At 39.0% G+C, this 25,726-nt stretch overlaps 1 protein-coding gene across 14 annotated transcripts in view; it reads left to right on the forward strand.

Annotated features, from left to right (window-relative positions):
* Positions 1-25,726, forward strand: part of LOC134336752 (elastin-like) — a 243,913-nt gene that overhangs the window by 118,686 nt on the left and 99,501 nt on the right. For 13 of the 14 annotated variants that reach the window (XM_063031179.1, XM_063031178.1, XM_063031187.1 and 10 more), the window contains 15 exons: positions 281-328; positions 3,725-3,760; positions 4,951-4,986; positions 6,395-6,430; positions 7,387-7,443; positions 9,769-9,804; positions 10,698-10,757; positions 12,833-12,868; positions 13,205-13,267; positions 16,390-16,425; positions 17,137-17,193; positions 18,274-18,309; positions 19,938-20,018; positions 21,330-21,365; positions 24,671-24,745. In XM_063031179.1, the coding sequence (XP_062887249.1) occupies positions 281-328; positions 3,725-3,760; positions 4,951-4,986; positions 6,395-6,430; positions 7,387-7,443; positions 9,769-9,804; positions 10,698-10,757; positions 12,833-12,868; positions 13,205-13,267; positions 16,390-16,425; positions 17,137-17,193; positions 18,274-18,309; positions 19,938-20,018; positions 21,330-21,365; positions 24,671-24,745 (729 nt within the window). The remainder of the gene's footprint in view (positions 1-280; positions 329-3,724; positions 3,761-4,950; positions 4,987-6,394; positions 6,431-7,386; positions 7,444-9,768; positions 9,805-10,697; positions 10,758-12,832; positions 12,869-13,204; positions 13,268-16,389; positions 16,426-17,136; positions 17,194-18,273; positions 18,310-19,937; positions 20,019-21,329; positions 21,366-24,670; positions 24,746-25,726) is intronic. The other variant, XM_063031192.1, reaches the window with a different exon arrangement.

Here is a 25,726-nt window from a genome sequence, read left to right on the forward strand (position 1 = left end):
TTTCTAAAACTTCTGCAATTTATTTGCTGTTAACATGCACAATTAATTTATTAAATATGCATTGATTTTTAGTCATATTTAACACTGATTAATTGCAAAAACCAGAATAAATGATTCCTCGTTATGCTCTTTATTCTGCTCTTGATAGAAATGGAAACAGTAAATCGTCCCTGTGATTGAAATTGTTGTGATACTTACTATGTTTACATCAATAAGCTAGATCTTCACTTGGGTTAATTTAATATTTTAATGAGTATAACTCTCCTTTATGCCATTTCAGGTGTTGTACCTGGAGCTGTTCCGGGAGCCATTCCAGGAGCTGTTCCAGGTAATCTGTGCTCGAATTTTCCATCTCTACATAATAAATTGTAATGTGTTTATTTGGTTCAGATTCACAGATATCCAAAAATCTCCTGAACCTCGTCAGCAAGGCTCTACCAGGTTCAGATCCCTTGTGTGTCCCAGTTGGATAATATACACAAGCCAGTAAGAGCTCTGTCACACTAACTTTTAACGGAACCAAGCCATCTCCAGTTATGCCTTTTGACAAAGTTGTTGAGCTCAGGAAATGTTTATGAATGTCGTAGACTTCAAGCTCACACCAAGAGCAGAATGCCCAAACAGATTTATTGGCTGCAATCTCACATTAACTTCAGAAATTCTTTGCTCAGATATAGATAAAGTCCTTAAATTACAAGAATATACAAAAATAATTGATGGCAGCTCACCAGAGAAATTTTATCTTGTTATGATGCATGGACTATTTTCTAAATGAGGATTGAATGCAGAAACTGGACAAGCAGAGGGACTTGGATGTCCTTGTGAAATATTTCCTAAAGATCAAATTGCAGGTTGAGTAAGGGATTGCGGTAAGGAAGGGACATGCAATGCTGGTAATTATTTCAAGAGGACTGGAATGTAAAAGCAAGGAGGAAATTCTGAAGTACATGTTGATGATAAAGTCAAAATGCTGGAGATCCCTGCCATAAATCGTCAATCTCTGTCATTTCTGTCACAGAAACATTTAACAGACAGCAAGACATCTCCAGATATGACTTCTGACAAAATTGTTGAGCTTAGAAAATTCCCTTAAATATCATATTCTTCAAACAGAGACCAAAAGCATGGAGGTAATGCTGAGGCTCTATAAGACATTTGTCAGACCACATTCAGAAAATTGTGAGCAGTTTTGTGTTCCATATTTAATAAAGAACGTGCTGGCATTGGAGAGGATCCAGAAGAGGTTTTCGGGAATGATCATAGAAATGAAAAGGTTAACGTATGAGGAGTGTTTGATGGCTATGGGTTTGTACTCACTTGAATTTAAGTCTAATGGAACACGTCATTGAAACCCACCAAATATTGAAAAACCTAGAATGGACATGAAGAGACTGAATCCAAAACTGGAAGAACCTTGGACCATTGGGCATATCCTCAGAATACCTTTAGTGGAGACAGGAGGAGAAATTTCTTTAGCCAGGAGGAATGAATCTGTATTATTCATTGCCACAGATGGCTGTGGAGGCCAATTCAAAAAAGTTCAAATTTCAAAGTAAATTTATTATAAAAGTACATATATGTCACCATAAACAACCCTGAGATTTATTTTCTATGGGCACACTCAATAAATCTATCAACTACTAATCATAACAGAGTCAATGAAAGACCTTCCAACTTGGGTGTTCAACCAGAGTACAGAAAACAAACTGTGAAAATACAAAATGAAAGACATAATAATAATAAATAAATAAGCAATAAATATCAAGAACATGAGTCCCTGAAAGTGAGTCCATTGGTCGCAGGAATATTTCAATGATGGGGCAAGTGAAACTGAGTGAAGTTGCCCCCTTTAGTTCATGAGCTTGATAGTTGAGGGGTATTAACTGTTCCTGAAGCTGGTGGTGTGAGTCCTAAAGCTCTTGAAGAGAGCATGTCCTCAGTAGTGGGTGTCCCTGATGATTGATGCCGCTTTCCTGCAGCAGAGTTTCATGTTTTATTGGGTACTTAAAGGGGAGGTTGATAGGTTCTGGGAGGTTGGGTCCTGATGAAGGGTCTCAGCCCAAAATGTTGACTGTTTACTCTTTTCCATAGATGCTGTCTGGCCCACTGAGTTCCTTCAGTGTTTTGTGTGTGTTGCTTGGATTTTCAGCACCTGCAGATTTTTTCATCCTTGTTGATAGGTTTTTGACTAGTAAGGGCATGAAAGATTACGAGGAGAAGGGAGGAGAATGAGAGAGCACATGAATCAGCCCTGATCAAATGGTGAAGCAGACTCAATGGTCTGATAGCCAATCACTGGAGCTCCAAGATGTACACCAGTAATTCAAGTTTCCTGCCAACATTCTATATTAATCTGACATTTTTAGCAGAAAGTGAGTGACAAAGCTACAAGATTAGTCTCAACAGACCAGCCCATAAATGCAGATCTTCAGATGCAGAATTCTTCATCACTTACTGAAGAAAATTTACAAAGAATCTATCGAGCTAGAGAATTTTAGTAATGTTGGTCTCAGCTTGAAATGTTAACTGTTTATTCCCCTCCGTAGATGCTGCCTGATTTGCTGAGTTCATCCAGCATTTTGTGTGTGTTGCTCAAGATTTCCAGCATCTGTGGAATCTCTTGTGTACCTGTTGTTGGTCAATTGATTTTCATCCAGTCACCTTGTTGTGGTATCAGTAGTCACCATTCCGTCTATCTTATGTCTTTTTTTGATCCAGTCTGTCGTAAGGCTACTTAAGATACAGAAAATTATTTGTACGTCATCTTTGTAAGAGAATGGAATTAATGTTAAAATTCCCTTAATTCCGCATTTAGTGCGATGAAGTTACTTTGGATGTTAGATTTGAATAAGATTTATTAACACTGAAATTAGGGCAAATGCAAGGAGATAGTGCACTTTTAAGGGCAAGACCTTTAACAGTGTTGTTGACAGCGAGATCTTGGGGTCCAAGTTCATAATTCCTTGAAGGTGGCTAGTCAATGAGATGGTTAAGAAAGCTTGCGGAATACTTGCTTTTATTAGTTGAGGCACTGAGTTCAAAAGTCAAGAGGTTATCTTGCAACGTTGTAAAACTCTGGTTAGGCCATATGTGGAGTATTGCATACAGTTCTGGTCACCTCACATTAGGAAGAACATTGAGCCTTTGGAAAGGGTGCAAAAGAGGTTCACCAGGAAGCTGCCTGATGTGCTATCATGCGAGGCTGGACAAACTTAGGTTGTTTTCTTTGGAATGGCAAAGGCTGAGGGGAGATCTGATAGAGCTTTGTAAGATTATGAGAGGCGTAGAGAGAGTGGACGGGGAGTATCGTTTTCCCAGGGTAGATATGTCTAATACCAGAGGGCATGCAGTGAAGGTGAGAGGGGGTAGGTTCAAAAGGAACGTGAGGGGTAAGTTTTTCATTCAGAGAGTGGTGGATGTCTGTACTGCGCTGCCTGGTATGGTGGTGTGGAGGCTTTTACGAGTTGTTTCGAAAGGCACATGAATATGAGGATGGTGGAAGGACACAGACGTTGTGTAGGTAGGAGGGATTAGTTTTTGGAGGGTTTTGATTTACTTTTTAGCTGGTTTGGCACAACAGTGAGGGCCAAGGGGCCTGTTCCTGTGCTGTACTGTTCCATGTTCTATGTATTTCAGAGAGAAGGGATTTGTCCAGATAACGTGACATGTTTGGCATTACTCATAATCAACTCTGTCATAATTTGTTAATTCGTTATAACTACAGGTGGATATGCAGCAGCCAAAGCAGCTAAACTTCCAGGTAAGTCTTTTATCTTTGGTGCCCCTGCATATTAATGAAATTAATTCATCCGAATTCTCATACTTATTTTCTTTGCTTGCCTCTGCTAAAGTGAAAATGAATAAAGCTGTCTCAGTTTGAAGAGAATGGTAATAATCTCTCTTATGCAGGAATGTATTGTTAGTACACACCGCATAAATATAGAATTAATCCACAAGTACAGACTAAATTGAAAGGGGGAATAGGCACATTGGCACAGACCTGCTTTCTTCTGTTACTCAGGAGCGGAATTTGTTACTGCAATATCACAGTCCTTGTATATAAGCAGTGTGAGAATCAAATGTGCATTTGCAATACTTGAAGTAGTCTACGTGCCATTTAATGATTCGTAGAACTCCATATGAAATTTATTTCCCTTCATACCTCCAGGATTTTCACATCCATAATTGAATCAACTTCCTTTTATTTTATCATCAAAGATGTTTTCTGCCATCTCTTTCAAGTAAATTAAAGCATTTTTGAACTCTTAGTCACAATCCAGAACCTGTTCTTATAGGGAATAAAAGCCGTGATTCATGGTTAAGATGGGTAGTGTTAAATACAACAAAATGTATTTAGCAGCAAAATTAACATCGTCTGTTACTTTTGTAGCGTGTAATGATAATTAACATGGAACATAGAACAATATAGCACTTCAGCCCATGATTTCTGTGCTAAATCAAACTAAACCTCTTCTTCCTCTACATGATTCAATTCCTTCCTAACCCCTGTATATTCGCATGTCTATATAATGGCCTCTTAAACTCAGCTATGATATCTGAGTCCATGATGACCTGTGAAAGATCGTTCCAGGCACCTATCGATCTTCAGTCAAAAAAAACTTGCCTGCATATCTAAATTTTCACCCTCTCTCCTCCAATGCATGTCCTCTCAAAGTTGACATTTCTACCCTGGGGAAAATATTCTGACTGCTTACCCTATCGATACCTCTCATAATCTTATAGACTTCTGCCAGGTCTCCCCTCAGCCTCCAGTATTCCAGAAATAATACACAAGTTTGTCCAGCTTCTCCTTGTAGCTCATTGACTCTAACCCAGGCTGTATCCTACTAAACCTCTTCTGCATCCTTTCCGAAGCCCCCACATCCTTCCTGCAGTGGGGTGATCGGAACTGCACACAGTGATTGTATGTCTCTTGTGCTGATTTTCCAGGTGCTGTCCAAAGGGGTGTTTCAGGAGCTGTTCCTGGTAAATTTCACTTATTCATATTTTTGATGTTTATGAAAATGGTTCTAACTTTTATAAACATAGATACGTGTGCTTTGTCCCACAAAACTAGTCTCTGATTTTTTTTTAATCATTTGCTACTTTCAGATTAGAAATACGGCACAAATTTGCTATAATGGATTATCCTAACTGGCACAAGAACAGAGTGAACTGAAATTCCCCAGAATAGACTCAGGATCCTCCACCTATCAATATTGACCTGAGAACCTCTTGTAAATATGAGCCTTTAGTTTGAGAAACTCTATGATTGGGCAAGAAAATAATTCACTTTCACTTTACATGCTGTTGGATCCCGATTCTTTTGCGATCCAAAGTTTCTTCAGAAGTTAAGAAGGAGGCATGAAATTTGTTGCTTACAATCGTTTTATTAAGTGTTACATGAACAAAAAACAGAAGGGAAGAAGCAACATGAAGAGTGAAAGAGAAGGAGAGAGAACAAAGGAGCTCTGGTCCTCTCATACCAGACCACTGATAAAAGTAAATCCCATTGAAATCACAACAGATAATAGTTAACCAATTAAGTAGCTAGATTCAAGTCATGTGACACCCACCACTGAAACCAAGAAGTTTCCACAAAAATACAGAGGCAACCATAGCCACTGAAAACCATGCTGAACATGTATATAGGTGCTTATATAAAAATACGTACAAATATAACAAAGTTAAACAACAAGAAAAATAACAATTTTATAATCTAATCCAACAATGCCATATACAGCCACTTGATTGGAAGCATACTCATTTTCAAGTGGCAAGAACGTTTTCACCATTTTAAACTGATCTGTTCCACTGAACACAGTTTTTAAAAAAAACCTACACCATTGAAGCTAAAAACATTTCAGTTTTGCATCAGTCCGGCATATATATGGTGAATATTCCATGAATGCAGATTTTCTTCCCTAAAGGATACAAGTGGACCAGATGAAGTTTTTACTACAGTTCTGTGGTTTCATGATCACAGAGACTAATCATTTCAATTCCAGATTTATTTCTTGAATTCATATTTTCCATTCACTTGTCAAGTTCGAATTTATAATCCTTGAATCAAACTTTAGGCATCTGGCTATCATTCTTGCAAATTAACCACAAGACTACTGTAGTTTCAGTGACCAAACTCCATGTGGCCAGAATAAGATAACTCAAACAAGATCTCTGTAACTATAAGGAATTAACAGACAAATTGCTTTTTCCTTATTTTACTTATAATCTCAACACTGTTGTTTTGATGAATGGATTTGAATAATCTGCCATAATACTGAATCTGTCAAATAGTTTTTCTTCCTCTGGAAGGAGGGTGAGTGTTTGATCATCTCAACGTAACTCATTGTACTATTCATTATCGTAAGTTGTCAATCTTCTCTCATTGCAGATGGATATGCAGCTGCCAAAGCAGCTAAATATGGAGGTTAGTCCAAACCATCTGAAGCTTAGGGAAACTAATTCATGCCGATCCTCATTCACAAATTCTTGTTATTATTAAGTCAGTCTTCTTGTTTTTCTTATTATTATTATTATTAATTCACAAGAGGAAAATGATGATGCTCTGTCTCTATTTGTTGTACCTGAGTGATCAATGCATATAAATGGGAATGATCTACAAGACAAATATAAGATGAAAGTGAATGGTGAAGTAAATGGAAGGAGGTGGAACTACCTACTACTGTTTCTCACTGTGTCTTTTGTCATTGCAATTCACTCCATGTTGTACTTATTTATTAAGATACAGCACGGAATAGATCCTTTCTGTCCTTCGGGATGCACCACCCAGCAACCCCTGATTTAACCCCTGCCTAACCACAGGACAATTTTACAATGACCACTTAACCTACCAACCAGTACATCCTTGGACTGTGGGAGGAAACCAGAGCACCTGGAGGAAAGCCATGCAAATTCCTTAAGGGCAGTGGCGGGAATTGAACCCGGGTCGCGGGTACTATAACATGTTGTGCTAAACACTGTGCTACGCTACCGTCCTATTAGGAGTGAGAACATATTCATGAACATGCTCCAATATTTACACTACTGTTATTGCTACCCACTGATTGTAGCAGACACGTTTCCAAAATTTTCATCGGATGGAGAATTGGAGCATTCAGAAACATTTCATCATACTGCATGTGTTGACATAGTTCATCTGATTGTCACCTCCAGAATATAAGCAATAGGGTAAACTGCTCCTTGATTTCAATAATTTTATTCAACTCATTATGGATCTGTTGTAACAACAAATTAAAGCAGCATTTTATCTTTGTAATTGGTAGTCTTAGTATAATAAGGTGCTCTCAGCATTACAATTATGGAATTCAGTGAGTTTTGCACAAAATATATACTAATTTGTATCTCCATGTGGTGATATTGCAGGAGGGATTCCTGGGGTTTCAGCTGGTGTTCCAGGGGGTTTAGCCAGAGCTGCTCCTGGTAATTCAGCTTTTAATAACTTATTCAACGTATTTTTAAGCTTGATTGAAATGAGTATATTTTATTGGTTTCAGCTTTTATTCACAGTGATACATACATCCCCAGAATACTTCCCAGTGGCCAGATATTTAAATTCCGATTCCCATTCACATCCCGACATGTCGGTCCATGGCTGCCTCTTGTGCCAAGATGAGACCACACTCAGTTTGGAGTTTCTCCTTCCAGTTTAAAAAGAATCCCCTCCCCTCTCCTCTTCCTCTATTCCCCACTCTGGCCTTTGACCTCTTCTCACCTGCCTATCACTTCTCCCTGGGTGTCCTACTCCTCCCCTTTCTTCTATAGTCCACTCTCCTCTCCTATTAGACTCTTCTCCAGCCCTTTACCTTTCCCACTCACTTGGCTTCACCTATCACTTTCCAGCTAGCCTCCTTCCTCTCCCCCAGCCTTTTTATTCTGGCGTCTTCCCCCTTCCTTTTCGGTCCTGAAGAAGGTTTTCTGCCCAAAATGTCGACATTTCCATGCACATTTACACATATGCTGCCTGACCTGCTGAGTTCCTCTGGCATTTTGAGAATATTGCTTCAGATTCCTAGAACATTATCCACAAGCAGCAGGAATTTTTCTTCTCACTAAATACACCACTATAGAAAAGGAATTATCAGCTATTCATTAATTTGCTGTGTAATTTGTGCTGCCAAAAGTGAAATTCCAATTAATGACCTTCATGTCGTAATTTCACTCCTTAAGTATTTGAAAATCCTTCTGAAAAATCTAGTGACTGTTGCTATTTCTAGTTGTGCTCTTAATATCTAAGATGAATTTTAAAATGTTTTCTTAGAAGCACTAATTTTTTTTTTGATCAGCTCCTCAAAAAATGTGAAATTCTGACATCACTTTCATGATTTCATTAAAATCATTTGAGTTGGAAGGTGCTCATGGCCACCTGTCAAAATCCTATACCTTTTTCAAAGATATCCACAGAAATATGAATGGTGAAGGTTCAAACACCTCTATCATAACTTTGGTTTATAACAGCGAATGTTCAGTGGAGTACTGATTAGCATTTGCTGAATAAAGTTTGCACAAGACTCCATGGAGCCTAGGAGTTGGTCCAACTCAGTGGATATTTTGTTCAGTAACTTTGTGACTGGTGACAAAGCTGAGAACCTTTGCTCTTACAATCCAGTGCTATCTGATCTCTGCGGCTGTGGGCATCCTTAGCTGTGACAGTTTTTATTTTCCCCTTTACCCCTGAGATGAAGAGGCAGGTAGAGTCAGTTCATTGGTGGGTAGAGAATAACATACTGTTAGATCAGATAATGAAGACAGCTTTTCTTTCCTGAAGGAAACCAATAGAGCTGCTATGTTTTTATGCCAGTTTGGTGACTTCATGTCACCATTACAGTGTCCAAACTTACTTAATTAGTTGAATATAATCCTTCAGTATTTTGGTAGGATACAAACTCCGTATCAATCACTTGGATACTGACTACTTACAAGTAACTTAACCCTTCAACTACTATACCTAATGCTCAGGTGTAGTGTGCCCTCAGTAAGGGGAATTATGCATGATCTACATTCAATAGCCACTTTATTAGGTACACCTGCTCGATAATGCAAGTATCTAATTAGCCAATCATGTGGCAGCAACTCAATGCATAAAAGCATGTAGACTTGGTCAAGAGCTGCAATTGTTGTTCAGACCAAAGGTCAGAATAGGGAACAAATGTGACCATGAAATGTTAGTTGGTGCCAGATGGGGAGGTCTGAGTATACCACAAACTACTAATCTCCAATAATTTTTAGGCACAACGGTCTCCAGAGTTTGCAGAGAATGGTGCGAAAAACAAAACAAAACACCCAGTGAATAGCAGTTCTGTGGGCAAAAATGCCTTGTTAATGAAAGAGGTTAGAGGAGATTGGTTCAAGCTGACAGGAAAGCAAAGTGAATTCAAATAAGAATCCATTATGACGCTGATGTGCAGAAGAGCATCACTGAATTTACAACAGGTCAAACCTTGGAGAGGATGGGCAACAGCAGACCATGGATATGCACTCAGTGGCCACTTTATTGGGTACAGGAAGTATGTATATTCAGGAGGTACCTAATAACGTGGCCACTAAGTGAATGTGGAAGTATGGAATTTGTGACTGAATTGCTTTTCTTTATTCCACTCGCGATGTCGCATTATGAGTTGGATTGAAGCAAATTTCATTAATATTGAATATTTCAGAAATTACTTTTCACTAGATTGTTCTACAGTTGATCTCTATAATATTATTCGCTCTTCCGGCTCATAACTCATTCATTCTCTCTCACTGCAGATGGCTACGCAGCAGCCAAAGCAGCTAAATATGCAGGTAAATATGCAAGTAAATTTACCCAAATACACGGGTAAATCTTTCTATTTTCTCAATTCAATCAATTGTCCCATTGCATCTTGGGAAAACTAACTTGAACAAACTCTCGTGTTCACTTGTTACATTCCTGCCGAAGGGTTTCGGCCCGGAACATCGACTGTTGGCTCTTTTCCATAGATGTTGCCTGGGCTGCAGAGTTCCTCCAGCAGTCTGTGTGTGTTGCTCAGATTTCCAGCATCTGCAGGTTTTCTCTTGTACGTGGATAAAGAAACCACTGGCTTGCAAAGACATCTTAGTAATCTCCCTGGTGTTACTAACTATCAAAAAATTATATTAATGTTTTGTGTAGAAAAATGTTGAAAACAAACCTTTCAAAAATACATATATAATTAAAATAAATGTCATAAAATTCAAGGTGCAGATCTGCCATTTATACATTTAGAATTTTCAAATACTCTTTAATGCCTTTGATCTTGATAACTGATTGAATGTTACACGCCTTGTGCATTAGTTATAAGGGAATACTTGTGGAAGTACTGCAACACTTGTAGCAATCTTACTACTAACTAGAGTATCATTGTAAAATTTACAGAGGGCAAAAACCTGAAATATTTTCATTTCTTTCATCATAATGCGTATATTTGTACAACCACTTTGCATGATAGACACATCCAAATCCTAAGTAATAAAACTATTCTTCCTCATCAGATACAATTTCTTCAATCTCACTCAAGTAACTGAAAGTACACAAACTTCAGTCACAATACAGAATCTCTAACTAATAGTAAATAAAGTATAGTAAGAATAAGAAATTTAATATTGATACCGTGCAATTTTGTGAGCTTTTTAGAGAATATAGAAAATTCACACTTTCCTTTGTGCTGGCCTTTCAGGTGCTGTTCCAGGAGGGCTTCCCAGGATTTCAGCTGGAGGTTTCCTAGGAGCTGTTCCAGGTGGGATTGCGGGGGGTATCCCCGGTAAATTTTCACTTATAATGATCTTTTGAATGCATCTTTAACATGATTCGCTATACATGGGTTTAGCAACACACAGAAGCTAGATAAACAGACAGCATCATCGTACCACCCAGAAAAGGAATACTTACATATTCAATATCATGTTTGTCACTTGAATTGCTGGTATTTTTTGTTCTAATTGCACTTCAACTGAGTAAATGTTGAAGAGCCACCCACATTGTACATCTGGAGCCACATAAGCTCCAAGCTCCAAGACCTGGGCCTCAATACCTCCTTATGCAATTGGATCCTCGATTTCCTCACTTGCAGATCCCAGTCAGTTTGGATTGGTACATCTCCTCCACAATCTCCATCAGCACAAGGCTGTGTGCGTAGTCCTCCGCTCTACTCGCTTTCTACTTATGACTGTGAGCTAAGCACAGCTCGAATGCCATGTTTAAGTTTGCTGACCGCACCATTGTCATAGGGAGAATCAAAGCTGGTGATGAATCAGTGTACAGGAGGGAGACTGAAAATCTGGCCGAGTGGTACCACAACATCAACCACTCATTCAATGTCAGCAAGACCAAGGAGCTGATTATTGACTTCAGGAGGAAATCAGAAGCCCAGGAGCTAGTCCTCATCAGGGGATCAGGGGTGAAGTGGATCAGCAACTTTAAATTCCTCAGTGTTATCACTTCAGAGGATCTTTACTGGGTCCAGAACACAAGTACCATTACAAAGAAAGTGTGGTAGCGCCTTTACTTTCTGAGAAGTTTGCAAAGATTTGGCATGTCATCTAATAATTTGACAAACTCCTATATATGTGTAGTGGAGAGTATACTGCCTGGTTGCATCACAACCTGGAATGGAAACACTAATGCCTTTGAATGGAAAATCCTACAAAAAGTAGCAGATACAGCCCAGTCCATTATGGGCAGAGACCTCTTCACCACTGAGCACATCTACGTGGAACACAATTGCAGGAAAGCAGCATCCATCATAAGGGACCCCCACCATCCAGGACATGCTCTCTTCTCACTAATGCCATCAGAAAGAAGGTACAGGAGCCATAAGACCTTCACCATCATGTTCAGGAACAGTTATTACCACTCAATAATCATGCTTTTAAATGAGAGGGGATAGATTCACTCACCCGAACACTAAACTGTTCCCATAACCTATGGACTCACTTTCAAGGACTCTTCATCTTAAGTTTATTTATTATCAGTATTTATTGCTTATGTGTTTATTATAATTATTTTGTTTGTTTTTGTTTCCTTGCCTTTACTGTAAAATCCCACAAGAAAATGAATCTCAGGGCTGTATATGGTGACATATATGTACTTTGATAATAAATTTACTTTGAACTTTGAACATATTAGCCAGACAAGAGTGGCAGATCATTTTCTTCCCCAGAAGGATACTAATAGGCCCAAAGTTTCTTATTCCATTTAAATGATTCAATTGTCACCATCACAGATCCAGAAGTTTAAGTCCATATTGACTTAATTATTGAATTTAAATTCTTCCACTTCTGTGTTGGAATTTAAACTCTTTATGCTGGGCCAATGGTTCAAACTTCCAGCTGCTTATCTAGTAATTTAATAGTGCCCTAACAGTCAAATTTGCTAGCCAGTGCAGTGGCATCCACACCGGACTTCGAGGTGAGTGATCCTGCTTTCAAATCTGGCCGACTCCTTGCACGCTTTCCATCGGTTCTGGGTTGAGCGTCGAGCTAGCAACTGGGCCTTGTAAAAAAAAAAGCACAGACAAATGCTAGAGAACCAGCAAGGTTGCTGCCCAATGCACCACAAGGTACGGAAAGGAATGACAACAACAATAGTCAAGCTAATGTCAGGTAAAGGACTCATGATCCATATTCTGCAAGATTAGAGAACCTGTAGGTATGTCTCTTCTTTCTTCAATTGTAATTACAGTGAATATACTGTCACTATTAGTTTAACTGAATAATTTGAATCAATACTGACTATTCAAATATAATACCTCCAACCCTTTTACACTGTATTTGTTGTTCTCCATCCTAATTGTCTAAATCTATGACATTTCAGGTGGATATGCAGCAGCTAAAGCAGCTAAATATCCAGGTAAGTCCTTCTGCTACCTTGGTTTAGTCAATGCCTCTTTGTCCTCGAAGAAACTACTTTGAGCAAATTACTATGCCCATTCTGTTTCCATGCCATCACCCTGGCCAAAACACCTTTGCTTAATTATTACTTGCAGAACCTAAATAATAGAATAGATAGTTCTTCCTCATGAAAACTTATTCAAGGAAATGAAAGTATTTTAAATTTAGTCGCATTATAGAAGCCCTTCTTGGAGCAAATAACAGTCACACCCTTGTCACTGGTAATGTTAACAATATTTTTAGCATTGGTGTCATATAATTCTGTGAAACTTGCTCTTCTGTACTGATATTGCAGGTGCTGGTGGTGCAGGGCTCGCAGCTGGTGCTTTTCCTGGTGCTCTTCCAGGGGGTGTTCCAGGTAACTTTATCAGTTGTTTAAGTTATTTGTGATGGATTTTATGTTTTGTACCCAACACTAAACTTAAAGGTTTTATCACTCCTGTATTACCTTGGGCTGTTAGCAGCACAGTGTCAAGTCAGGTTCCCCAGTGGAGACTGCAAATTCCCCAGCCTACTTATGACCTAAGAAAACTTTGTAAATCGGAGCTTGTATAAGCCCTTGGTATTAGCTTGGAAAATTGTTCTCTGGTCTTTCATTTTCGAAGTGGATGGACTTTGTTGAATTTATGCTTAGGATGCAATAAAAATGTTTGAGTCAGAAAAGCTTTTTTAGCATTTTAAATTGTTTCGTAGCATTGATGTAAATTAAAAACATCTGAAATTTGTAAATTAATGAATAAACACACTGGTATAAATTCTGTGTCTTTCTAAAATTATATTCTAATATAGAGTAGAATTAACTTATATCCTGTCATGTGTCTCTAGACCCAGAATTTCAACACATAATTTTAGCTGTTACTTTAATAAATTACTATAATTTTCAAGGTAGCTTTCCTTTGAGAATATTGACAATTCCCGTATAGTTTATTATACTACAAACAATCCGAGAACATTACCCGCCAATAGAAGAAAAATTTTCCTCCCTCTACCGGCACCATTAGAGAAATAAATCTATACATTCATCTCTTTGTGGTACTTGCTCTGTGGGACCTTGCAATTTAGTCTTCATTTTGCAAATAGTGTTATGTTTGTAACTTCAAAACATTAAACTAATTCAAAGAAAGATATGGGAGTCCAAAATATGGGTGTAGCTTCATCTTTATTTTAGCAAGACACCCATGTATCATGTGGTAGCATCATGACGTAAGCAATTAACAGGATGTAAATATGAATAATTACAGGTTATACATATAATCCATAATTAATTATTTGAACAAACAAGAATGCTTATTCCAACTATATATATAAAAATAAAGATTACTCAAATATTGTTCAAATATTAAATACACACCAGATAATAACTTCAATTCCCAAGTAGTAGGCATCCGTTAGTCTCATGAGACCATAGATTTGCACCTTGGAAGGCCTGGGCAAGGTTGTATGGAAGACCAGCAGTTGCCCATGCTGCAAGTCTTCCCTCTCCACGCCACCGATGTTGTCCAGGGGAAGGGCGCTAGGGCCAATACAGCTTGGCACCGGTGTCATCGCAGAGCAATGTGTGGTTAAGTGCCTTGCTCAAGGACACAACACACTGCCTCAGCTGAGGCTCGAACTAGCGACCTTCAGATCACTAGACCGACACCTTAACCACTTGGTCACGCGCCAACATTCCCAAGTAACTGGTTGTGAATGTCTATGAAAAATTCTAGATATGCGCTGCTTCTATCTTTTAACTGTCCTATTCAATAACAGTTGGGAATGTCTACACTAGATGATACTTGAGGAATGGAAAAGAAACGTGTTTTTCATTTGAAAGTTTTAGCCATTGATGTCCAGCTCCTAAATGTGAAATGTAATGTTATGAGTATCCCCCAGTGATACAATGGATTTGATAATGAATGAGATCAAGTCCATTATTATTGAAAGATGCACAAGAGATTTTGCAGCTTCAGTAAACTTTCTATATGAATGTCAAAGGTTTTCACAGGGAGTGCGCAATGAAATCTCAAACACTGCCAGCATAAACCTGGCCCATGTCTGCAAGTATTCAAATAAAAGTCATTCATTCCTTGCTAGGTGAAGATTGCTTGATATCCATTCAGCTGAAGAGCTCTGCTGATGGTTCAGCTCAGTGGAAGTTCAAACAACCTTTGGTCAGGAACTTAATAAGTGGGAGCAATTGCCATCAAAATTTATTTTGTGAGTCAGTCCCCCTATCATCTACTTACTTTGATGATGGAATCTCATGTGATATCATTAAATATTCAAAAATGTGTTTACATACTTGAGGGTACAGATGTCACTAAGCAGTTACTAACTTACAGAAGCTGCTCTTCAGATGAGGTTCAGAATCAGCCATGTTAGTGAGTCTGAAGTCGCCTATATGCCAGAATAATATGGAATGCATATTCTTTTTCCAAGCGGGACATCAATGGACCACAATCAACTTTATGACAACTAAGTGAATACACAGACAGCATTAGAGTTACAAAATACACGTGGACTAAGATGTTAACTGTCCTGTGCTATCACCAGTGGGATCATCAGTTGATCTCCCACCTGTCTTCAGGAGTTTCGGCCCGCTTATGATCAAGACTCCCTCGAGGTGGTGGGCCAGCAGTGCTAAAGCACCACCTCCCACTGGTGAGCTTAAAAACTTGGCATCTGCCTCTATCAGAGTTGTTGGTCACTTCCATCCAACAGATAGTCTGCTCTTCAGGTGTCTATGCAACTACTGAAGGGTTTGCAAGATATGTATACACTGTCTGACTATCTGCCCCTCCAGACATACTTGGTCCACACCCATGCTGATCCTTTCTCTGCTGCCTCAGCTACAGCCTTGCTGGTTGACTTGATCTCTCTTCTAGTGAAGCCAAGGTCACGCAGCCACTTCTGGAGAGTGAACGCAATAAACCCACGGCAGCCTACTTCAAATGGATAGCATGAGACCTTCCACCCTCTGTCTCTGCACTCTGATCTTAACTCTGCATACTTGGTTAACTTGCGCTCATGGGCTTCATCGATGTTGTCTTCCCAGGGGACTGTGAGTTCACCAATAACCACTTCTCCACTGTTGTCAGACCATACAATTATTATTAGTGACAGTAAGTAATTCCAAATTCATGAAGTTACTTGAATTTGTATTTTCCACTGTCACTTTAAGGTTTAGATGCCCACCTCTGGATCAATGTTCCAGAGATTGGCTGCTCATCTGGTGGCTTAATTGTACCCAATTGTCAGCTCTTCATAAGATAAGTTGTAAACTATCTATAATGGGGTAAGGAATTTATGGTTAAATCACGGTTTCTTATCCTAATTGTAATATTATAGATTACTTGGTTAGTTTACCTGAAATAGTTGCATTAATATAGATTATTCACAGTGGGTTTACTCTGGAATGTGCTGATAGGGTGACGCTCATTACTTTACACTGTATGTGCCTGTTCACTGTCTTAACTTGCCAATTTTATGTCATCACAGATGCGTATGCAGCCGCCAAAGCAGCTAAATATGGAGGTAAGTTCATTTATTTTCTTAGCTCAGTCAAGGATCTACTGCACCTTGAGGGACATAACTCATGCAAACTTTCATGCTCGTTCTCTCTGCATGCTTCTGTCAAGAGGTAAATAATTGCCTCATTAGGGAGTTTACTAAGGTATCCTCCCAACAGAAATATTTCAATGTAATATCAGATATCAAGACATTATAATATTATATGTCAGAATTTTTGGGAACAATTCTCTCAACAAAATTAAAGTCTGATAATAGTGATGGAAGGAAACTGAGGGGCAGATCTACCATTCAGACTATTATTAATTTATGCCTTTGGGCAATGTAATTGATTCCAGATGGTATTCATTGGTAATTGGGGAAAATGTGTAGGAATGTTGTGCTTATCAGATGGTGAAACATGAAATATTTCCACATTTTTTTTCATCATACTGTAAATATGTACACCTCCAGTACGGATGATTATCACACCCTGAATCTAAACAATAGGATAAACTGTTCTTGCTCATCAAATATAATTTCTGCCATCTCATTCTGGCAAAAGAATGTATTTCAACACCTGGTCACACTGTAGGATCTTTCTTTTTACAGGAAATAAAGCAACAATCCACCTTTGAGATTGGAGTACTTCTTTAGATTAAAAAAAATTATCAATATAATTCTGTGAGTTCTACAGAAAATATAGATGACTGTACCTTTCCTGTGTTGATATTCCAGGCATTCTTCCAAGAGGGTTACTTGGTCCAGGAGGTTTAATTCCAGGGGCTGTTCCTGGTAATTTTGTCACTTTTTAATGAAATTTTGATATTGTATGTAATGTGTGTGTTTTATTGTTTGCAGATTTTTACAATTCACTATGTTGTGCTTTACACTTGGGAGACTTTCAATTTTTTTCATTGTTGTGATTTGATTACATATGCAGCCCAGCTTGACACAAGAACAGAATGGAATAAGATTTCATAGAGGAAACTCAGGACCCCCTATGTTTAAACTAGCAAATCTTATAAAGTGGTGCTTAATGTTAGAGTAAATCCTACTATAAAAAGTGAAAATTGCTCAGTCACTTTTATGTGTTACGTGGCCTCTTGTGTCTGCACAATACTGGTGGGAAAGCATACCAAACCTCTGAGTGGAAAGTGTATTACTGGCAGATTTAATTCATCCGTTCTATTAATTAAAGTTAAAGAACATCTGAACTATGTAAACAAATGGATAAATTATTTAGTATAGATTCTATGCTTCTTACAAAAAGTTTTGTTTAATATTGATATATATTAATACATATAATATTGCATATGTTTTAGCCCATCCTGATACTCTTACATATAATTTAAGTGGTCACTTCAACATATTAACGAGTTATTTTGGAAATAACTTTATTCTGAATATAGTGAAGGTAATGAACCACAAACATCTTTACACAATTTTGTTGATTAATTGGTCACAACTACCGATAATAATTATTTGAATTTAATTCCAGATTTATTTAATTATTTGAATTTAAATTTTTCAACAGCTATGTTGGGATTTAAACCAGTATCTTGGTATCAATGCTCCAGACCTCTTTTCAATAATCCAGTAATTTAATCACAGTTTAATACTCTTTATCTGACAATCTACACATGAACCATATATTGATGCAAAATGTATTTGTGAACAGCCTTTCTGTATTCTAATTGCAATCACATGGATTACTTTGTTAAATTATTTGAACAATTTACACTCATACGGAAGGTCAGCATATGGGGTTTTACAGGAAAATGATGATGGGATTCATTCTTTTGGGTTGCTGGTCACTTCACACAATATGTACCAATATTCTGGGTTAACTTGTCAATCTCATGTCATTTGCAGCTGGATATGGAGCAGCTAAAGCAGCTAAATATGGAGGTAAATCTTCCTATTTTCTTGGTCCAGTCACTGCACATTGGGGAAGCTAATCTATACAAATTCTCTCGCTCACTCTGCTTGTATGCCACTGAAGTTGTGGAGCCATAGAGTTGTACAATATAGAAACAGGCTCTTCATCCACATGTCCTTGCCAACCAAGATACTTATCTATGCCTATCCCATTTTCCTACATTTGATTGATATCCATCTATTCCTTTCCTAATCATGTAACTGTTTTTAAATGCTGTGATTGTATCTGCCTCTACCATCTGGTAACTTGCTATATATGCACCACCCTCTGTGTGGAAAAACTATCTCCTCAGATTCCCTTTAACTCTTTTCCCCTCTCCCCCTGTCCTCTAGTTTTAGACTCCTCTACTTTGGAGAAACTGACGACCTACCGTATTCATGTCCTTTATAATTAATAGAAACCTTAATAAAGTCATCCCTTACCCTCCTCCACTCCAGTGAGAACAATCCCAGTTTTTCTATTCTTTAATTGTAACTGAAGTCCTCCATTGCATGTAGCATGCTGACATGCCTTCTGCACTCTTTCTTGTAACACTCATAACACACTGGAGGAACTCAGCAGGTCGGGCAGCATCCGTGGAAAAGATCGGTCGATGTTTCGGGCCGGAACCCTTCATCAGGACCAAAAGATCCAGCCCGAAACGTTGACCGATCATTGTCCCAAGACTGTTTTGTGCAGAGGCACTCCTAAGTTCCTTTGCACAACGGCATGCTGCAATCTTTCACCGTTTAAGTAACAATGGGAGCTTCTACTTCTCCTCCCAAAACGGATGACCTTGCATTTACCAGCATTGTAGTCCATCTGCTGAACACTTGCCCACTCACTTAACCGACCTATATCTCCTTGCAGTCTCTCTGAATCCTCCACGCAGCTAGCTTTTTCACTCAATTTAGTGTCATCAGCAAATTTCGATATACTACACTCAGTCTCCCTTCCAAGTTATTCATAAGTATTGTGAACAATTGTGAGCCCAGCTCCAACCCCTGTAGCACTGATTGCTAACCAGACAGACACCCATTCATTACATATCTCTGCCTTTTATTGATTAACCAGTCTTCTGTAAATGCCAATATATCATCTCCAACTCCATCATTCTTACCCAATTGATAAGTCCTTTATGAGGATCCTTATTAAACAAATATCAAAACATTTTTAAATATCAAAAAAAGGAACAACATTCCTGACAAATGTTAGATCAAAATAATTGCTGTTTATAGATACAGAAGTTGCTGTTCCTCAGTTATGCTTTTGGTCATTGTCATTGTTTCCATGTTGGAATGCACTATTAATGAAGTCACGCTTATGCAAAAGTGAAACAGTTGTAATAATTTAATTGCCAATTATCAAAAATTCTCACAGGGTGCAGGATCTAAGCTACAGAATAAATTGCTGTTCCTCATCAAATTTGATCTCAGCAATCTCATTCAAGAAACTAAAAATATTTGATCTCCTGGTCACACTGCAGAATCTCTCTTTACAGCAATACACTTTTATGGTCTCAGTAATTATGGAATGGTGATAGAATTAAATAGCATTGATGCTATCAGTTTTGTGGAAAATATAGTTATTTGTCTCTCCTGTGCTTGTATTTCATGAGGTGTCCCAGGGGTTGTTCCCGGAGGTGTCCCAGGGGTTGTTCCCGGAGGTGTTCCAGGGGTTGTTCCCGGAGGTATTCCAGGTGCTGCTCCTAGTAATTCAGTCACTTATTAATGCATTTTTTCCAATCTATTTTGGTCTTGATTGAAATGTGTATGCTGTATTTTAACAGCTTTGGCAATTCAGATGCTTTGCACTTGAAAGTAGTCTTTAAATTCTTATCACTGTTGTGATCAGATTAATTATTCAGCAATCATAGAGTCGCCTGGTGTAATTCAAAAACAGACTGAGTGATTTTCCTAAAATGGGAGCCTCAGGTGTGAATAAGCCATATTATTATCAAACATCAGATGTGCAGAAGGACTTGGGAGTCCTCGTGTACGACTCCCAGAAGGTTAATTTACAGGTTGAGTGTGTGGTAAAGGAGGCAAATGCAATGTGGGCATTTATTTCAAGGGGAATAGAATATAAAAGCAAAGAGATAATACTAAGCCTTTATAAGACCCTAGTCAGGCCGCACTTGGAGTAGGAGTATTGTCAACGGTTATGGGCCCCATACCTCAGAAGGGATGTGTTGTCATTGGAGAGAGTCCAGAGGAGGTTCACAAGGATGATTCCGGGAATGAAGGGGTTAACAGATGAGCAGTATTTGGCAGCTTTATGCATGTACTCACTGGAATTAAGAAGAATGCAGGGGGAATGTTGAAAGGACTAGATAGGGCGGATGTGGAGAGGATGTTTCCTATGGTGGGGTTATCTAGAACTAGAGGGAACAGCCTCAGAATTGAGGGGCATCCTTTTAGAACAGAGGCAAGGAGCAATATTTTCACCCAGAGAGTAATGAATCTGAGGAATGTTCTGCCACAGATTGCAGTGTAGGCCAAGTCCATGCATATATTTAAATTGGATAGATATATGGGCAGGAAAGGAATGGAGGGTTATGGGCTGAGTGCAGGTCGGTGGGACTAGGTGAGAGTAAGAGTTCGGCATGGACTAGAAGGGCCGAGATGGCCTGTTTCTGTGCTGTAATTGGTTATATGGAAATTGATTGTTTCCTGATCGGTCGGGGCATTAAAGGATATGGGAAGAAGGCAGGTGTATGGGGTTGAGTGGGATCCGGGATCAGCCAGGATGGAATGGCAGAGAAGACTCGATGAGCTTGATGGCCTAATTCTGCTCCTATGTCTTATTAGCCAAGAAAATAGTGTTGCAGTATATAGCTTGTGAAGTATGTACTGTATGTTGACGGCTGGAAACCACACACAGATTTCAAGTGCACAAATATATTTTCAGCATTTTGAATTTTTTTTGGATTTCATTGGTGTAAGTAATGTTGCTCAAAATTCCACACTCAATGTACCTGTCCTCTCTCATTCATTTTTCTTCATTGTAGGTGGATATGCTGCAGCTAAAGCAGCTAAATTTGCAGGTAAATCTTCCTGTTTTCATAACTCAGTGACACTGTGCTTCACCGACAACCCTGCTGTCCAAATTCATGTTTCTCTTCTATTTGACCTAAGCAACTGGCAGGCATTTAAAATTTCTCAGTCGAAAGCTGCAGGAGCTGGTAATCTGAAACAAAAATAGAAAATGATGGAAAGACTCAGCAGGTCAAACAGCGTCTGTGGAAAGAGAAACAGAGCGAGTCCTGACAGACGCTGCCTGATCTGCTGCGTGTTTCCAGGTAGATTTAAAAATATCACTTTGGTTAAGGAGAATATCAGTGACCACTTTGCAGTGATGTCAAACATCTATCAAACATAACAATATAGTATTATGCACAGTATATATAAATAATGGTAATCCTTTTCATAAATATGATGTTCTTAGTAGCATATTAGTGATAGATATGATGCCATTTTCCTAGATTTGGAATCTGTTATTGCTCACTGATACCATTTTATTTTAGTTTTGTGTTTTGTCGTGCTAAATGTATAGAGACTGTTAGAACATATAGGAATAAAGAGATATTTGCAAGTACCAAACATTGGCTTTTCAGTGGATAAATCCAACTTTTGGATCTCCCGTTCCATCCCTTTGCATAACTGGGAAGAGGGAAGCAACAGGATGGTCTTTTGCGCAACACGCTGAACAACTAATCCCGCTGATTAAATCTCAGGTTTCTGCACTGAGGGAACTACTTTGTATCTCAGTTTCTTTCCTGCCAAGAGTTGGCAACTGAACTAGTTATCATTAGCACCCCTTCTCTTCTTTAAAGTAAAATTCCTTGGTAGATTAGTACCTCCTGTACCTAATAGATTTAAGTCTTGTGGCTCATCAGGCCGGTTATGCCGGTTTCCGTGGCGTGAAGCGACTGAGAGTATGAGATTCCCCCCGCCCCCCGGATAGGACACCGGTGTCTATCGCGAGGTTAACCCCCAGCATTTTTGCCGGTACCCATTCTCAGCTGGGTAGATTGGAGCATTGAGTGGTTAAGTGCCTTGCTCAAGGACACACAAGCTGCCTCGGCCAAGGCTCGAACCCACGACTTTCAGATCGCTAGTCCAACACTTGGTCACGCACCACACTGTACGTAATAGAGTGGCCATTAAGTGTATCTGGTCTGATGCTGCTGGAGGCCATCGACTTTAAGCTTCAACACGTTGTACGTTCGGAGAAGCTCTTCTGTACACTACTGTTGTAAAGTATGGTTACTTGATTTAAAGTCACCTTCCTGTCAACTTGAACCAGTCTGGCCAATCTCTTCTGACCTCTCTCATTAATAGACGATAGACAACAGGAGCAGGAGTAGGCCATTCGGCCCTTCGAGCTAGCACCGCCATTCACAGTGATCACGGCTGATCATCCACAATCCGTATCCAGTTCCTGCCTTATCCCCATTACCTTTGATTCCGCTATCTTTAAGAGCTCTATCCATCTCTTTCTTGAAAGCATCCAGAGACTTGGCCTCCATAGCCTTCTGGGGCAGAGCATTCCATATATCCACCACTCTCTGGGTGAAACAAGGTGTTTTCACCTACAGAATTGCTGCTTGCTGGATTTTGTTTTGTTTTGTTTGTGTGTTTTTTTTTGCAGCATTTTCTGCAAGCTCTAAAAGACGGCTGTGCATGAAAATCCCAGGAGTCCAGCAGTTTTTGAGATGCTCAAACCACCCTGTGGGGCACTAACAATCACTCCACTGTCAAAGTCACTTCGATTGTATTTCTTCCCCATTCTGATGTTTAGTCTGACCAACAACTGAACCTCTTGACCATGTCTGCCTGCTTTTATGCATTGAGTTGCTGCCACACGATTGCTTGATTATATATTTGCATTAACAAGCAGGTATACCTAATAAAGTAGCCACTGAGTGTAGTTCCTCAGTGCATTCATCATTTTCCATGCTGAGTAATCAAGCCTATTTCTCCATGTGGAAGTGCTGACTCATAAAATTACAGGTTTCATTTTGCACCTTAAGAGCAAGGCTCCTAAAGTGCATGAACCAGAGTGTACAGAATAACACTTAAAAAGAAACATTTAATAAAGCATGGATTAAAAATGAAATGGTATTAAAATCTGTTTTGCTGAAGCTATTTGTGCTCATAGTGCTTTGAATGAAATATGAAATAGATTGGTGATTCATAAGCCAATTAGTAGATTACAGGTTGTTAAATTCAAACATTATTCTTCGATAACATTTACTGAGTCACATCATAATCATAGATTCATAAAAATATACAGCTCTGAAACTTGATCTTTTGTCCTGCCACTTCAATACTGGTATGTACCTATCCACAGTAATTCCATTTGCCTGTGCTAGACCCAGTGACTACACCTTCCTGAATGGCAGCTCTCCATTTCAGACAACATCCTGCTGAAAGTCTTCCTGGTGTCCTTTTAAACCAAGATTTAAATAGATGAGTCAATTGATCAAGAGTAATGAATTCTGAATCAATAACTGAACAGTGTTAAATTCCATCCACAGTGGTTACAGCTGACCATTTCCACTGTCCTGGCACACTTTGTTTGCAGTATTTTTAGGTTTTCATTATGCTCTATTTCTTGACCAGTTTAGATCCAGAATTACCCTACAGTATACAGTACACTCATTACTACTTTATTTGGTACACCTGTTCATTAATGCAAATGTCTAATCAGCCAATCGTGAGGCAGAAACTCGATGCATAAAAGCATGGTCAGAATGTTCAGACCAAACACTGGAAAGGGGAAAAATGTGATCTACTGTAAGAGTTGATACCAGGCAGGGTGGTTTAAGTATCACAGAAACTGCTGATCTCCTGGGATTTTCATGCACAATAATCTCTAGAGCTGACAGAGAATGGTGCGAGAAACAAAAAATATCCAATGAGCAGCAGGTCTGTTGGCAAAACTGCCTTGTTAATGAGAGAGGTCAGAGGAGAATGGCCAGATTGGTTCAAGCTGACAGTAATAGAAATAGCCACATGTTACAACTGTGGTGTGCAGAAGAGCATCTCTGAACGCACATGTCAAACATGAAGTGGATGGGCTGCAATGGTGGTACCTAATAAAGTGGCCACTGAGTGTAGTTTCTCCTTCTCATCGGAGGTAAATTCTGCGCTCCCATTAATGTAATCGGAAGTACTTGAACAGCTATTCACTTTCCTGAATCTGTTCTGACAACAAATCAAGACAACCTAATGTTTGGCAAATTCAGTAATAACTAAATGATTTTAGAATCAATGCTATGTGAGTCTGAGAATTTACAGAAAATATCACTGATTTTTTTTTCGCTCTCTTACTTTGATATTCCAGGTGGTGTTCCAGGAGGGATTCCTGCACTTCCAATTACATCTGGTCTAGGGGGCCTTCCAGGTGGCATTCCAGCAGGTCTCCGTGAAAATTTTGTCACTTGTTCATGATACTTGCAATATATATTGATGCTGATGGATTACATATGTTTTATTGATTCCAGGGGTAAAAAAAAAATGAATTTTGGAGAATGAGAAGTGTTGCAAATTTAGTTAAAAAGAAAAAGGAAGCATGCGCAAGGTTTAGGACTGGACATGTGTAAAGCTTAGTAAAACTGGGCAGGGCCCTTGAGGAATATAAAGGAAGCAGGAAAGAATTTAAATAGGAAATCAGGAGGCTGCAGTCAAAGGGGCTGTGAAATATCCTTGGCAAGTAGGATTTAGGAAAATCTCCAGGCACCTTATACATGCATTAAAAACACAAGGCCTAAAGGAGAGTATCGGACTGCTCAAGAACAAAGGAGGAAACCTTTGCCTGGAGTCAGTGAAAGTGGGTAAGATCCTAAGTAAGTAATTCAGGTTAGTATTCAGTGAAGTAAAGGACATGGAGGATAGCGAGATCAGCGAGTCAAATGCCAATATTCTAGAGCTTGTTGATTTCAAGAAGGAGATGTTAGGTCTCTTGGGGAACATTGGGGTTGATAAGCCTCCAGCACTTGGTGGGTCACAGAGAGAGGCAAGAGAAGAGATTGTTGAGGCCTTCACAGAGATAGTTTCATCGGCTTTGCCGGTAGGTGAGCTCCCAGAGAACTGGAAAATAGCCAGTGTTGTCCCTCTGATTAAGAATGGCAAAAGGGAGAAACCAAGAATTTATAGACTGGTGAGCCTGCATCTGTGGTAATGAAAGTATTGGACAAAATTCTAAGGGATAGGATTTATTTGCAGTTGGGATAGCATAGACATTTTAGGAATAATCAGCATGTCTTTCTGCGGGGGAGGTCATATCTTACAAACAATTGACGTTTTTAAGGAGGTGACAAAGATGATAGATGAAGGTAGGGCAATGGATGTTGCCTTCACTGAATTAAGTAAAGTTTTTCACAAGGTCACTCATGGTAAA

This window comes from Mobula hypostoma, chromosome 23, assembly GCF_963921235.1.
Source record: "Mobula hypostoma chromosome 23, sMobHyp1.1, whole genome shotgun sequence".
In the NCBI taxonomy this organism is placed as follows: domain Eukaryota; kingdom Metazoa; phylum Chordata; class Chondrichthyes; order Myliobatiformes; family Myliobatidae; genus Mobula; species Mobula hypostoma.